Raw genomic sequence first — 12,447 nt, forward strand, 5'->3', positions numbered from 1 at the left:
GACTTTGAGGCTACGTTATGGTGCTTGTGTTTTTGCTGGGATAGCAGTCCATTGTTAGTGGATTAGTTTGCATGTTCACAGGAAATTGACAAGAATAGTCTTCACATATAACTTTCCACCAGACATGAAATCATTATAGCTAAATACTTTCCATTCTTTAATTACAAGCTATCAAGGTAATCCGCTTCAGTAATTCAAGAATCACATGAACTCCTGCTGTCATGTTAAATCAACATGCGTCTGAGTCAAGCTGAGATTCACCATATCAAAGGAATATCTCTGTGACTGAGTGGCAGAGGTAAACCTGTGGTTGATGCTAGGATAATATTTTGAAACATACAGTATCACAGTCCTGCATTTGTGTGAATCATCAGCTCTTTCAAGCCAGCAAAACACGGTGTCACGTTTTAGTGTTAAGAGTCTGAAGCAAAGCATCTATTTACGTTCTCTGGCTTACAAGGCTATAGTTGAGGTTAGGTAGGCTGTGGTGTCACACACACACACACACACACACACACACACACACACACACACACAAGCACACACACACACACACACACACACACACACACACACACACACACACACACACACACACACACACACACACACACACACACACACACACACACACACACACACACACACACACACACACACACAGCTGGTTACAGTCTGGCAGGCTCACCTTGGTTTGCCTTTCCCCAGCCCCCTTCACTGTAAATCAGAGGTTGGATTTACGACCGAGGCCAGTCACTCAGTTCATCATCACTTTCCTCTCTGTCTCTCTCTCTCCCGTATGTTACTATAGGGTAGTCAAGGATATTGCCTTTTAATGTCCACCTTATTATTTTATTATGTTGGAATGTCAGGGCTGTCTAGTAATCTTATGACAGTTGTTTTTTCCCCCTTAGCACAGAGAGGCTACACCTGCCTGGTACAGATGTAGCCTGGAGACATCAGCATCCTGCAGGAAAGTCTGTTGGACAACAACAGAAGTTTGATTTGAATGAATTGGAAGGAGGGAGTTTAAGCACACAGATTGTATTGATAGAGACAGCATGCCGCGTATCCTTCTCATTGCAGATGTGACCAAATGCATGTTTCCAGATGAGAAATCCATCCCATATCTGTGGTAGCCTGTCAATTTCTGTCTGGCAGAGAGGCAAACATCTTCTGGTTGAGTCCAATAAAGATTGAAAATATTGTGCTTTTGGCAGAGATAAAGATATTTGGTTAGATAATGAGGGGGTAAATTCAAAGTTTATATAGTCTGTCTATGATACATCTGCAGTTCCCAGGCAATGTGTGCCCTGTGTAGGGTGCTGTCTTTCGGATGGGACGTTAAACGGGTGTCCTGACTCTCTGAGGTCATTAAAGATCTCATGGCACTTATCGTAAGAGTAGGGGTGTTAACCCCGGTGTCCTGGCTAAATTCCCAATCTGGCCCTCAAACCATCATGGTCACCTAATAATCCCCAGTTTACAATTGGCTCATTCATCCCCCCTCCTCTCCCCTGTAACTATTCTCCAGGTCGTTGCTGCAAATGAGAACGTGTTCTCAGTCAACTTACCTGGTAAAATAACGGTAAAATAAATAAATAAATAAAAATGTGGTAAACTGTCTTGTAAGCAATGAATTGGAAATGGACACAATCACTATTAGTATACATATAAAGTACAATAGATGTTGATCCTTAAGCTTTTACACGCATGGGAATTGGCCTATATGGCTAAATTGAAATGTTTCTCACAGAGGAAATTTGAAATGCATAAGCATGGTAGCAATTGAAAGGAAACCGTTTGGAGCAATGGGGAAATGATTAGGACAAAGTTGAGGACAAAGCAGTTCACCTGAAACAAGACTAAATCCAAACATTATACGGCTTTCTGCTGCATTTGTTGATAACGAAATCTGAAAATACTCTGGATACGTTCAATAACATGGTAACAGTATTCCTGGAAAATGTAGGGTAGATGCAACATACGACAAAGAAAATGGTTTGAGTGAGAGGACTACCTGGTGTCTCCACAGTTCCTACGTAATTTCAATGCACTTTTATGACTCAAAGAAGAGTCTTCACCTATAAGGTGTTTTTTGAGCTCTCCTAGCTGTGCTGTTGAGGATCTAGAGCAAGCACACTTGTAGTTGTTTTGTTTGGATCACAACCCTGCATCCCCTGCCATTGCACAATAACTATTGGTGTTTTCGCAATCCAAAAATGGACCATTATAAATCAGAATCTGGGTCAGGTGGGCATCATTTGAAAGCTTGATCCATTGCCAACGCGACAAGTTAAGTTATACAATACGGTATTAGGCTTTCAAAAGGCAATTCAGAGAAACAGATGATTTTGGTGCGCATTGAATGGAGACATGAGTGAATTCATGCAGCAAATTTTCTTCACACTAAGACAAACAGGCTCATTCTGTTAAGAACAACCCAGGGTATGAAGCCATGTCATCTTGTAACTGTACATCAAACATAGTGGTTATAAAGGTTGACACTGTTTATGACATGGGTTTTATGATATGGAAATGTAAAGTGCACATTTGGCTTGCTAGTATGACATCAAAGCGGTATTTATTATAATCCTGAACGTCTCATATTTCCAAATACATCTAGTCCTCTTAATTTATAGCATTTTCTTTACTCAGACACCAAAACATTTGCAAAAGTGGCCTAATTAGCGGAGGGATGGGGGCAGCTTCTTGTCGCGTGAGGTGCTCAAGTTCAGAACGGCTGTCAGTCAAAACCCATACAACGCTGTGAAGCGCAGAGCTCTGACGTAATGTATAGCATGTTACTGTACAGCCACTGTGTTCCAATTGATGCGCTTATCAGTGTCCAAATTTGCCATTTTTAACACGTACAGTATACAGGTATTCGTGTAAAGTCCTACGGTAATGCCATCAGCTAGCTTTTACTTGAAGATTTAAATCATTTCTGTCTCTGACCAGCCTTTGGGTAAACCCACAACAGTAAAGGTGTTTGACTGTTCCTGTCTGTTTGTGTGCTGACCCCGCAGACAGCCGTCTGCTCTACAGAAGCCCGTTCCTCTGTGAGCTCCTGTGTGTGACGCCTGACATCATTCCTGTTGGATCTTCACGTCTGTAATTTTCAAACATGGCAGTCAGGCTGCTAGTAAAAATACACAGCTGCTAGTACTGGGTCATCTATGTTGATGCTGTAAACTACTTCTGTTGTATCACTGACCCAAAAACAAAATGACCAGGATGTTTTTATGAGGAGTTATATTAAAATGGTTATGCACTTATTGTAAAAGAGTCAACACCATGCTTTTTATCATACTTATTAACATCTGACATATCGCTTGTCTTTTTGAAGTCTAACAGCGGAAATATTGTTCTCGCAGGAGTGCCAACTCCTGGAAGTGCAAAATCGTCACAGGTTATCCCTAATGAGTCACCACAGTTCATTTGCATCAGGGCACATTAATTGGTATATCCCATTCAGCCATATCAAGAGGAAGCTGTTGTGTGGCACACACATTATATCCAATAAGGTTAAATCCCCTGAATTATTCCTGTTCACAGGAAGGAGAACATATTTATTGTCACGCCACTAATGGGCAGTGGGGAGGTGGAAGTGCAGTTTTAATTACTTGTCATCTGTGCATCCTGTTTCCCCATCAAATCAACATCTTCAGTCCTTTGATGCCAACATCAGAGGGCCAAAGATAGCAACGTATCCACAGGTTGTGGGCGACAATCTCCCTTCCTTGCCTCACCAGTTATTATCTCCCTCGTTTAAATGAAAGAGATCTGTGGTGATGTCCTTACTCATACAGTAGTTTATATTACATACACTTATATTGCTTACAGGTGAGTACGTTCTTGGAAAATAACAGCCTAGCAACATCCTCATTCAGTAATAGGCAAGGTAATGGAGTAACCCCTACCCATAATATCTACATATGTTACACCTGCTTTGGGTGCAACCAAATGAAGTCGTTAGAGACTGGGGTTTGTGCACTTGAACTCTTCATCTCCATTAAAGAGATGAGGGTTGCAGTTGAATGTTAATACATTCCATGAATAAGCCAAAGGTTCCATCAAGAAGAAAGGTTCTAGGTGAGCAAGTGGACTACGCTGATGGCCATCTTTAAGTTTCATACTGTAGATGTTTAATGATTTGTATTACAGTTGCTTGTGTGTGTGTGTGTGTGTGTGTGTGTGTGTGTGTGTGTGTGTGTGTGTGTGTGTGTGTGTGTGTGTGTGTGTGTGTGTGTGTGTGTGTGTGTGTGTGTGCGTGCGTGCGTGCGTGCGTGCGTGCGTGCGTGCGTGCGTGCGTGCGTGCGTGCGTGCGTGCGTGCGTGCGTGCGTGCGTGCGTGCGATCACAGATCCATTTACATTTTAGCAGATCAACTCACAATCCCATATAAAACACATACAGTATATAGAACCACGTCTTGTCCTCAACATCCAGGTCAAGGAGAAACACAGGTCTGAATGTGTGAGTTTAAAAGCACATGCTTTACCAAACACAATGCCCATTTCACGTAAATGTTTTGGTGTTTTTCTAACTCTGTTTGTTTGCAAACCTCCTGTTACTTAACTACTCTTTATGAGGGGGTATTTGAGGTAGTCTGCAAACATTCTCACTGTTGAGGAGAGGCGAATATGCTATTTTATTGTATTGCACTGCACAAGAGGATTCACGCTGAATGTTTGCAGATTAGCTATGAGTGTAAACCAGCAACATGTACTAAAAAGGGTTCCCTTTTCCTTCAGACATTTATATCAAACAGCAAGGCCCTTGTTTTAAAACTCTAAAGATGCCAACTCTTTCCCTCAAAGAATTAGCTGTTATACTGTATGTCTAGTGGGTCATTTAGAGTTTTCTCCTCACCATTGTGCTATATGAGATTCCATCCACCGATGTTTTGGGTCTTCCCCACCGCCGTTGATGGTCTCGACAAAAGCAAGGGGAAGCCTCTCTAGTACTAGCTGATGCACATGTGTGGGAAGAGGACAATTGCAAACTGTATACCCTGTGCTTTGAAATGCCTACCCCTCTGCTTTGTCACGCTTGACACCTTGAAGTAAATACTCTTAAACTCTGCAGTTCCTCGTTACCTATAAGGCGGGGGACACACAAAGAAAGTCAAATGTTGCATACTGAAACAACAAATGCTTGAAAGGGATGGATGTTTTGTGCACTATGTAATGGGAATGCGGAAGTATGTCCATTTAATGCATTGCCTCTTTAAAATGTAATTCATTTGTTCTGGCATCAGGCAAAGCTTGTACCCACGGTACGCTTGTGGTCTGGGACAAGCATGACGACACTATCCCCACACATCCCTCACACCTCCCTGCAAGTTCAGAGTTCAACATCAGAGTTCACTTGGCTATCTGACTAAGCTGGGAGTTAGACCCAAGCCTCCATGTGTTAGTTAGGACATATGGTTCTTCTGCTCAAGATGACCAGGCCAAAGGGAGTGTGGTGAGCCTCTCACCTCGCCTCAACCTTCCCTAGAAGTCACTGTCTAAAACAGCCATATGGCATGCAGGAGTAGCAATGGGACTGGTTCTTGTGTACATCAAATTATTCAGCTCACTACAGTGGTTTGATGTTAGGATTTGTAAAATAAAGGAACGTATCACGGTGATTCCCATATGGCCTAATGCATTATTTCCATAAAAAGTAGCGTTTTAGAACTGTAGCAATATGCATCATTAGTTATAAATGTGGTGTATACCTTGTGTCATGTTACCTTGCAGTAGGTCATGTTTTGGAATTGGTCAGACTAATGGAACATGATTACATGCAATTACAAACATCCATCTTGGCCATGTACTGTTATAATCTCCACCCGGCACAGCCAGAAGAGGACTGGCCACCACTCAGAGCCTGGTTCCTCTCTAGGTTTCTCTATAGCACTTTGTGACATCGGCTGATGTAAAAAGGGCTTTATAAATACATTTGATTTGATGCAATAATGTGCCAATTATTTCATAAGACAGTTAAATATTTTAACACTCTTTTATTTCAAATAAAAATATAAATTTATATCAGAATCTATATAAACTTGTATAAATCACAGTGTTAATACATTTACAATAATGTGATAACAGCATAAAGAGCACCTTCTCTTCGAATAGTTGTGACCCAAAAATAATTAAGTGCCATTATCTATAAGTTATGTACAATACAGTAATTTACCGTAATAATCATATATGTCAAGTTCCATAGAGAAACAATCACAACTCCTCTGCTATTTTTGAGTGACAAAATCAGAAGACCAAAACAAAACGGTCCCCCAATAGTAAACTCTTTCCTTTCCACTTCACTTGTCAGAAATCACATCAGTCCTTCAGTTAGACTTTCTGAAAGGCTACCGAAATCCATAGATTGCTGCTGATTCAATGTCTTTGGCAAGTGTGCAGACTTCGAGTTGCCTTGCTGTTGTGCTCCCCTCTCTGTGTTCTGCAGGACAAACCGTCTCCACAGTCACACCGCTGGAATATCTCTAAACCTTGTGTGCCTTTCCTTTTGTGCTTGGTGCAGACCTGACCCTCTTTCAACACTGGCTTGCAGATCTTGGACCAGAAATGACGCGCACAGCAAAGTCCCTCTGTGCAATCTGAAGACCTCAGGCAGTGCTTTCCTTCCAGACCTGGACAAATAAGTTAACCACATTAGCATATTGTTGGCTTTGTGTATAACAAGACATATATCACTCGGAGTCCATTTACAACAGTAAACTTCAGAACTGATTTGGTACACACCTTTTGGGGTTTGTGAAAGATCTTGTGTGGGCAACTTGGAGTTCAGTTCCACTGTAGAGTTTTTCTCCTGTGTATTGCTGAGTGTCACTATGTCCTCCATTCTGATGTGCTGAACCATGTCAGGATCGACGGGTAAACACACACCTAGGAAGGTAACAAGAAGATCAAACATGAGATGATGTGCTTGAAATTACACTAAGTCGTTCAACACGCGTGTTGAATTGCTTAAATTCAACTGACTGCACTTCTCTTCAAAAGTTCAAAGCAGTGAGGAACGGCTTTAGACACATCTTCTAAGGCTCTATTGAACAGATTTGACGGTGTAATTTAACATGAAAGAGCTGGGACTTGTAGACTACTCGCCATTGCTGCACTGGTTGCCCGGGCAACACATAGTGTCCCGGATACAGCGCTTCCTGCGCCTCTTGCACGGGAGACAGGCGCCTCGGGACACAACGCATAAACCATGGTCACCGCACTCGTCATCCGTGGAGCAACTCAAAGACTGAAAGAAGCGAGGTAAATGATTAATGTATGCATTTAACTTTTTAGAATACTATCCAATTTAAATAATAGGCATATTGCTGATGGTAAACTGTTCAATTTAACGGAGGGAATCTATGGTCCATTTTTAAACCTCCAATTTCAACACAATTTATAGCCTAGTTTGATCAATATAAAATAGTCAACTTTTATGACAAATTGATGCTGGGCTTACCTGTATGGTATCAATTGCCATATTTTGGGTCCCGCTGTCAAATGAAAAGTCGTCAGGGCTCGCGCTTATCGGGTGACTCGGACTCGCCACTAAAGGTATGTTCTTGATGGCATTTGAGCTGAGAAGCACGGATCCAGCGCATGCAGAATCAAAGTATCCGACCAGCATGTAAAAGACAGCGGAATAACCGAATGGCAGCATCATTGCTATTGTAGAAATGGTTGTTGTATGTAAAAAAAAAATGGTACCAATTCCAAGATGCAATAGTAGCCTACAACTCGAGGGCAGATAGGTGAACTAGTAGGAGGAGTAAACTACCACTGTAATCCTAGGATTCCTGATGCAAGATTTATACATACCGAGTTGTTTGCATCCCGCCCCCAGCTATGTGTAACAAAGGGGTGGATGACATTTCAAAGGGCTCAACTCATGATGCATCCCACAGCAAGTACCCATTGGCCGGGAACCCTATTCCAAAACATGTCAAAAATGTTTGCGTACAATTACTGTCAATGACTTTTCACGAGATGACACACCGACACATTTTTCCTCTAATGGACACGTTGCCCCTATTACGATTATGCAGCTACAGTCTTTCATTTGACTCATATTTTGTTGCGCCTTAACAGCATCTGGTCAGGTTTATTGATAACACTGGACATTTGCAGCCTTTTTTATCCCAGAAAGGCGTCGCTGGTTGCACTTAAGTCAGTATTTCGAGATGATGAACATAATGGGGGCTCCATTGTGTATATTGAGTAGTTTTTCGTTGTAAGCCTATAGGCTACTGTTAATATATGTTTATACCTTTTTATAACTGAGGTTTATCAGGGGTCATCAAATGCCCCTGCAAATAGTTGCTCTTACTGACACCAGGCGCCCCATGGTTTTTCTAATGGGTGATCATTAAAGACATTTACTCCCCATTAGCGGCATTTGATCCGTAATTGTACTGGAGGAACTTTGAAATGCTGGCGGGGATCAAAGGGGAATATGCAAATCGTGGAGAATGAAAAGTTTACTGAATTACTTATAAATATGGGTTGATTGGCACCCCGCGACAAAAGAATTCGCATCGGTCTCTCTTTCACATCGGTCTCTCTGAATTTCTTATGTAGCCTGTAAAACAATTAGACACAGAAGTAGGCCCTTCCCCTCGGATAAAGCTGCTGTCAGCCTAATTACCCATACAGCACCTCTCGAAGATGTAGCCGATTGTGAAAATTCCAACATTGTGGCATGATAATTACGTTTCAATACATCTGTACAGAGAATTGTAAAAACTGTTGCTTGATATCGGGTTATGAAAGAAAGCCTGTCCAGTTTTTAAAAGTAGCCTGCTCTTAAATTAGGAATAGTGGATTAGAAAAAGAGTAAAAAAATTATAAATTGCAATAGCCCAAAACATCTAATTTGAAATAAGTTTAAAAAGGGGAAAATTAACTACATATTTAAAATACTATAGGGGCTTGTATCACGATTGAATAAAATACAAAAATATATTAAAGTTGTATTTTTCAAATCTTAACCATAGCCTAAATAACCGAACTAGATAATTGAGTGAAGTATTCAGGAACAAAATACGATTTAACAGTTTCAAAGTGCATGTTTGCCAAAAAGCCTAGGCAAAGCCTCTGAAATAAATGGCTTTGATGTTGTTGACAAAGGTTAGTTAGGCTATAATAGGCCACCACAAGACAAACGTTCAATACACTTCATTAAACGTCAATTGGCAGCATTCATCCCGATTCGTTGGTCTTTAGGCTTTGTTTTAATTGTACATCCAAAGCCTACAGTGGTGTAAAATAAAGCTTGTGTGAAGGCCCCTTTGATGGGGACAGATCGAACAGTCCTGAACCCCCATGTCTTAATCAGACTCCGGCAGCTATGGCGTTTTTACAAACAGTCCGTTTGCTCGGCTTTTAGCGGGTTTTAAACAGACATTGTCCGCTACTCAGCAAATTAATTTGGTAGGATGCCAGGTCCGTTTTGAAATACCTGGTTGCGGCCTAATCCATTCATGCTACAATAGCCCATGTCCCTAAAGTGTTAAATAAACACACAATCCGGTTTGTGTTCGATTTAAATAATAAACGGGCAGAAAATGCATTTTATAGTTGTTAGATAAGGTAATCTTTCGCCTGGAGGGTCAGGTGTTCTGAAAGCTCCCTCCTGTGGTCAGAGTGGTTATCAAAGGAAGTAATAACAGTGTATTTAACATGTAATTCTATCAAATAAGCTGCCTTGTAGTTACAGACCCAGTACAAAATACCAGTAAAGATCAGGGAGTAAGTAACCAGAGAACAGCTTCACCAAATCAAATAAGGAGCATCATCTTTCATATTGATTGAAAGTTACATTTTATTGTAAGAAAACGGCATATAAATAGCTGGACCATTAAAAAAGCAGCAAGCCAAGTAATGACGACCGTTTAAGTTGTTTGATCTTGTCATGCAGCATTAAAACAAATATTGAAGATATCTTTTGGATGCCATCGAGTTTAAGGCACTTTCAATAATGCCAAAAGCCATGTAATGATGTTCAGAACTGGGGTGAGCGACTTCAGTCATTCAGTGGATGATGGTGATAACATGAAAAGATCATTCAAGCTTGAGAAAATATGTCAAGATTTAATTTGACAAAACATATCCCAAATATTCAAATTAAATAATAAAAGTATAACCTATTTATACATACATACATACATACATACATACATACATACATACATACATACATACATACATACATACATACATACATACATACATATATATATATATATTTTTTTAAATCAGCACTAAATATTGATGTACACAAATATTTACTTCTGGTCCTAAAATAAATAATATTCATTTGTTTTGAAGCGCAATATAAAAGTTAGAAATTATGATAATATATGTGAGGCCTGTAGAATAGCAGCCATCTTGCCTTTCATTTAGAAATTCTAATGTTCTAAGGTCCATTTTGATGGGAAATTAATAATGTGAATAGTAGAATAATCTCTGTATGACAGACTGATTGTATTTAGCCATGTATCAAAGTCCACTTGCTGCCTCCCTTTAAATTGTCAGTGTATTGACATCACCTCCTGTGGGATGTTTACATGGGATACAGCTTTTGTCAAGTTGACATCAAAAGTCGATTATTTAGCCTTTTAGCTAACCCTTACCCTAACCCTTTTCTTAACTTTAACCTAATTCTCCTAACCTGATATGTTAATTATCCTAACCTGCTGAGTAAGTTCTGCTAAACCTACAACGAAAAGTACATTTTGACAAAAGCTGTGTCCTTTCTAGACAAAACCCCTGCTGTGTCCCTGTCTGGTAAGCCTGTTCTTGTACAAGTACCAGTTTGCCCTCTAGTGGTATACACTGTTCTTTGCTGTTTCCCCACTCAATGGTTGAATCATCCCTTTGTGCCCCCCCCCCCAAGGTCGATGCCCGAGCCCCCGGGAAAATCTAATTAGCATAATTCAAAAATCCCCATAAAAGAAATCGGTCATGTTTAAACTAGAGATATCTGTTTTTTTGTTGTTGTTGCATCGGATGCGTCTCAATCCACCTCATCCGCCTATGTCGCACTACTTCATCTGCTGAAAGGTCACAGAGCTAGAGCTGTGTTTGTCAGACCATGAGACATCCCGAAAATCGGTCTACTCACAAAATCGGTCTGTAGGGTCCGAATGGTTTGGCCTGCAAACTATTATAACCCCTCTATGAAAATATGAGACTCTCACGAACATGTCAATTGTTTTTCTCTAGGATGCCCACAGGACTCACAAGACTTGTCTGAAGGTCCCCGGTACCAGTAAAAAAAAACGAATAATAATAATAGAAGTACTGTGTTTATGGAGACTGTTTAGTGCCAAAAATAAGGGGTTAAATACATGTTTAAAGAATAATTATTGTATATTTCCAGATCTCTCATATCTCTCTCAGACACTCCCGAACAAACTTCCTTTTGAATTTTTTTGCAGGGGACTATCTGTTGTTCCTGTAGTGAATCTGTTATTCAATGCGTTTGTATGGGCTAATAGCAGTAAGGCCAAATAAAATGTTTAATCAATGATTATAATTTTTTTTATATACTGCAATGGGTCTTAAAATTCTAAATCAAATAGCTAAATGATCCTTGGTGTGACCTCCTTAAAGCAATTCCATATAGCTTATAGAGCCCCCCCCCCCACCACCCTTTTAAAATATATATTTCCGCACTATTAGGTTGGAATAATACTGTGAAATTGTGAAAATGACGATAAGAGCTGTTTGAAAATATCGGCTGAAATTTCAGCCTGTTCTGGTGGGATGGAGTTTTGGCCTGCCTGGTGACATCACTAGGTGGTAATTTAGTTAATAGACCAATAAGACAGTTACAAACCTTTCTCCCAATATAAGCTAGTTTTCAGTTTTCCCCTCCCCACTCAGACCACTCCCTGACAGTCCTAGCTAAATTCTTGCTTGAGAATGTGCGCTTTGCTAAGAAGCTATTTTTATAATTTTTTTACAATTTTAATTTAAAACAACCAGAGTAAGGTACTTCATTGTTACCCAGAAATGATTTGATATTGATATTTAAAAGAAAAACGGCTGCATGTGACCTTACATGGTAACTAACTACATGTAAATACATTGAAAAGTCCAATATGTCTTTGCAATTTCTTAACACTGTAGGGCTTTAGAAAAGATCTGAACGGTGAAGGGAAGGCCAAAGTAGTTTTTATCAATCAAACAACTTTGCGCTTATAAATTGTGTAATTACATGTGTGTAATTGAAAGTGGCGTGTGTGTGTATGTGTGTTTTTCCCCCAATGGAATACAGTATGCATAATAGACAATATATCACCTTTATGTGCTGTAATCATGTGTAACATCCAAATGTATAATATGATACAAAGGAACTTGTAAAAAATAACATTTTGAATATTGATGACAAGTGTTTAAAAGAGTCAACCCCCCCCCCCCCCCCCCCC

The 12,447-nt window shown here is 40.1% G+C and overlaps 1 protein-coding gene across 1 annotated transcript; it reads right to left on the reverse strand.

Annotated features, from left to right (window-relative positions):
- Nucleotides 1–5,997: 5,997 nt before the first annotated feature.
- On the reverse strand, nucleotides 5,998–7,849 carry dkk1b (dickkopf WNT signaling pathway inhibitor 1b). The gene is made up of 4 exons (XM_055890657.1): nucleotides 7,476–7,849; nucleotides 7,121–7,262; nucleotides 6,758–6,901; nucleotides 5,998–6,645 (listed from the first exon to the last, which is right to left on the reverse strand). The coding sequence occupies exons 1-4, from the start codon at nucleotides 7,677–7,679 to the stop codon at nucleotides 6,392–6,394; spliced, it is 744 nt and encodes a 247-aa protein (XP_055746632.1). The 5' UTR covers nucleotides 7,680–7,849; the 3' UTR covers nucleotides 5,998–6,391.
- Nucleotides 7,850–12,447: the final 4,598 nt, after the last annotated feature.

The sequence above is a fragment of the Salvelinus fontinalis genome, chromosome 30, assembly GCF_029448725.1.
Source record: "Salvelinus fontinalis isolate EN_2023a chromosome 30, ASM2944872v1, whole genome shotgun sequence".
In the NCBI taxonomy this organism is placed as follows: domain Eukaryota; kingdom Metazoa; phylum Chordata; class Actinopteri; order Salmoniformes; family Salmonidae; genus Salvelinus; species Salvelinus fontinalis.

What these genes read in the sequence shown, in the direction of transcription:
- dkk1b (XM_055890657.1), bottom strand. Translation starts at nt 7,679, where the DNA reads ATGATGCTGCCATTCGGTTATTCCGCTGTCTTTTACATGCTGGTCGGA. An exon ending in TGGCAATTGATACCATACAG is followed by an intron (nt 7,263 to 7,475) that starts GTAAGCCCAGCA and finishes CGCTTCTTTCAG; the next exon opens with TCTTTGAGTTGCTCCACGGA. An exon ending in TCTTTCACAAACCCCAAAAG is followed by an intron (nt 6,646 to 6,757) that starts GTGTGTACCAAA and finishes TTATTTGTCCAG; the next exon opens with GTCTGGAAGGAAAGCACTGC.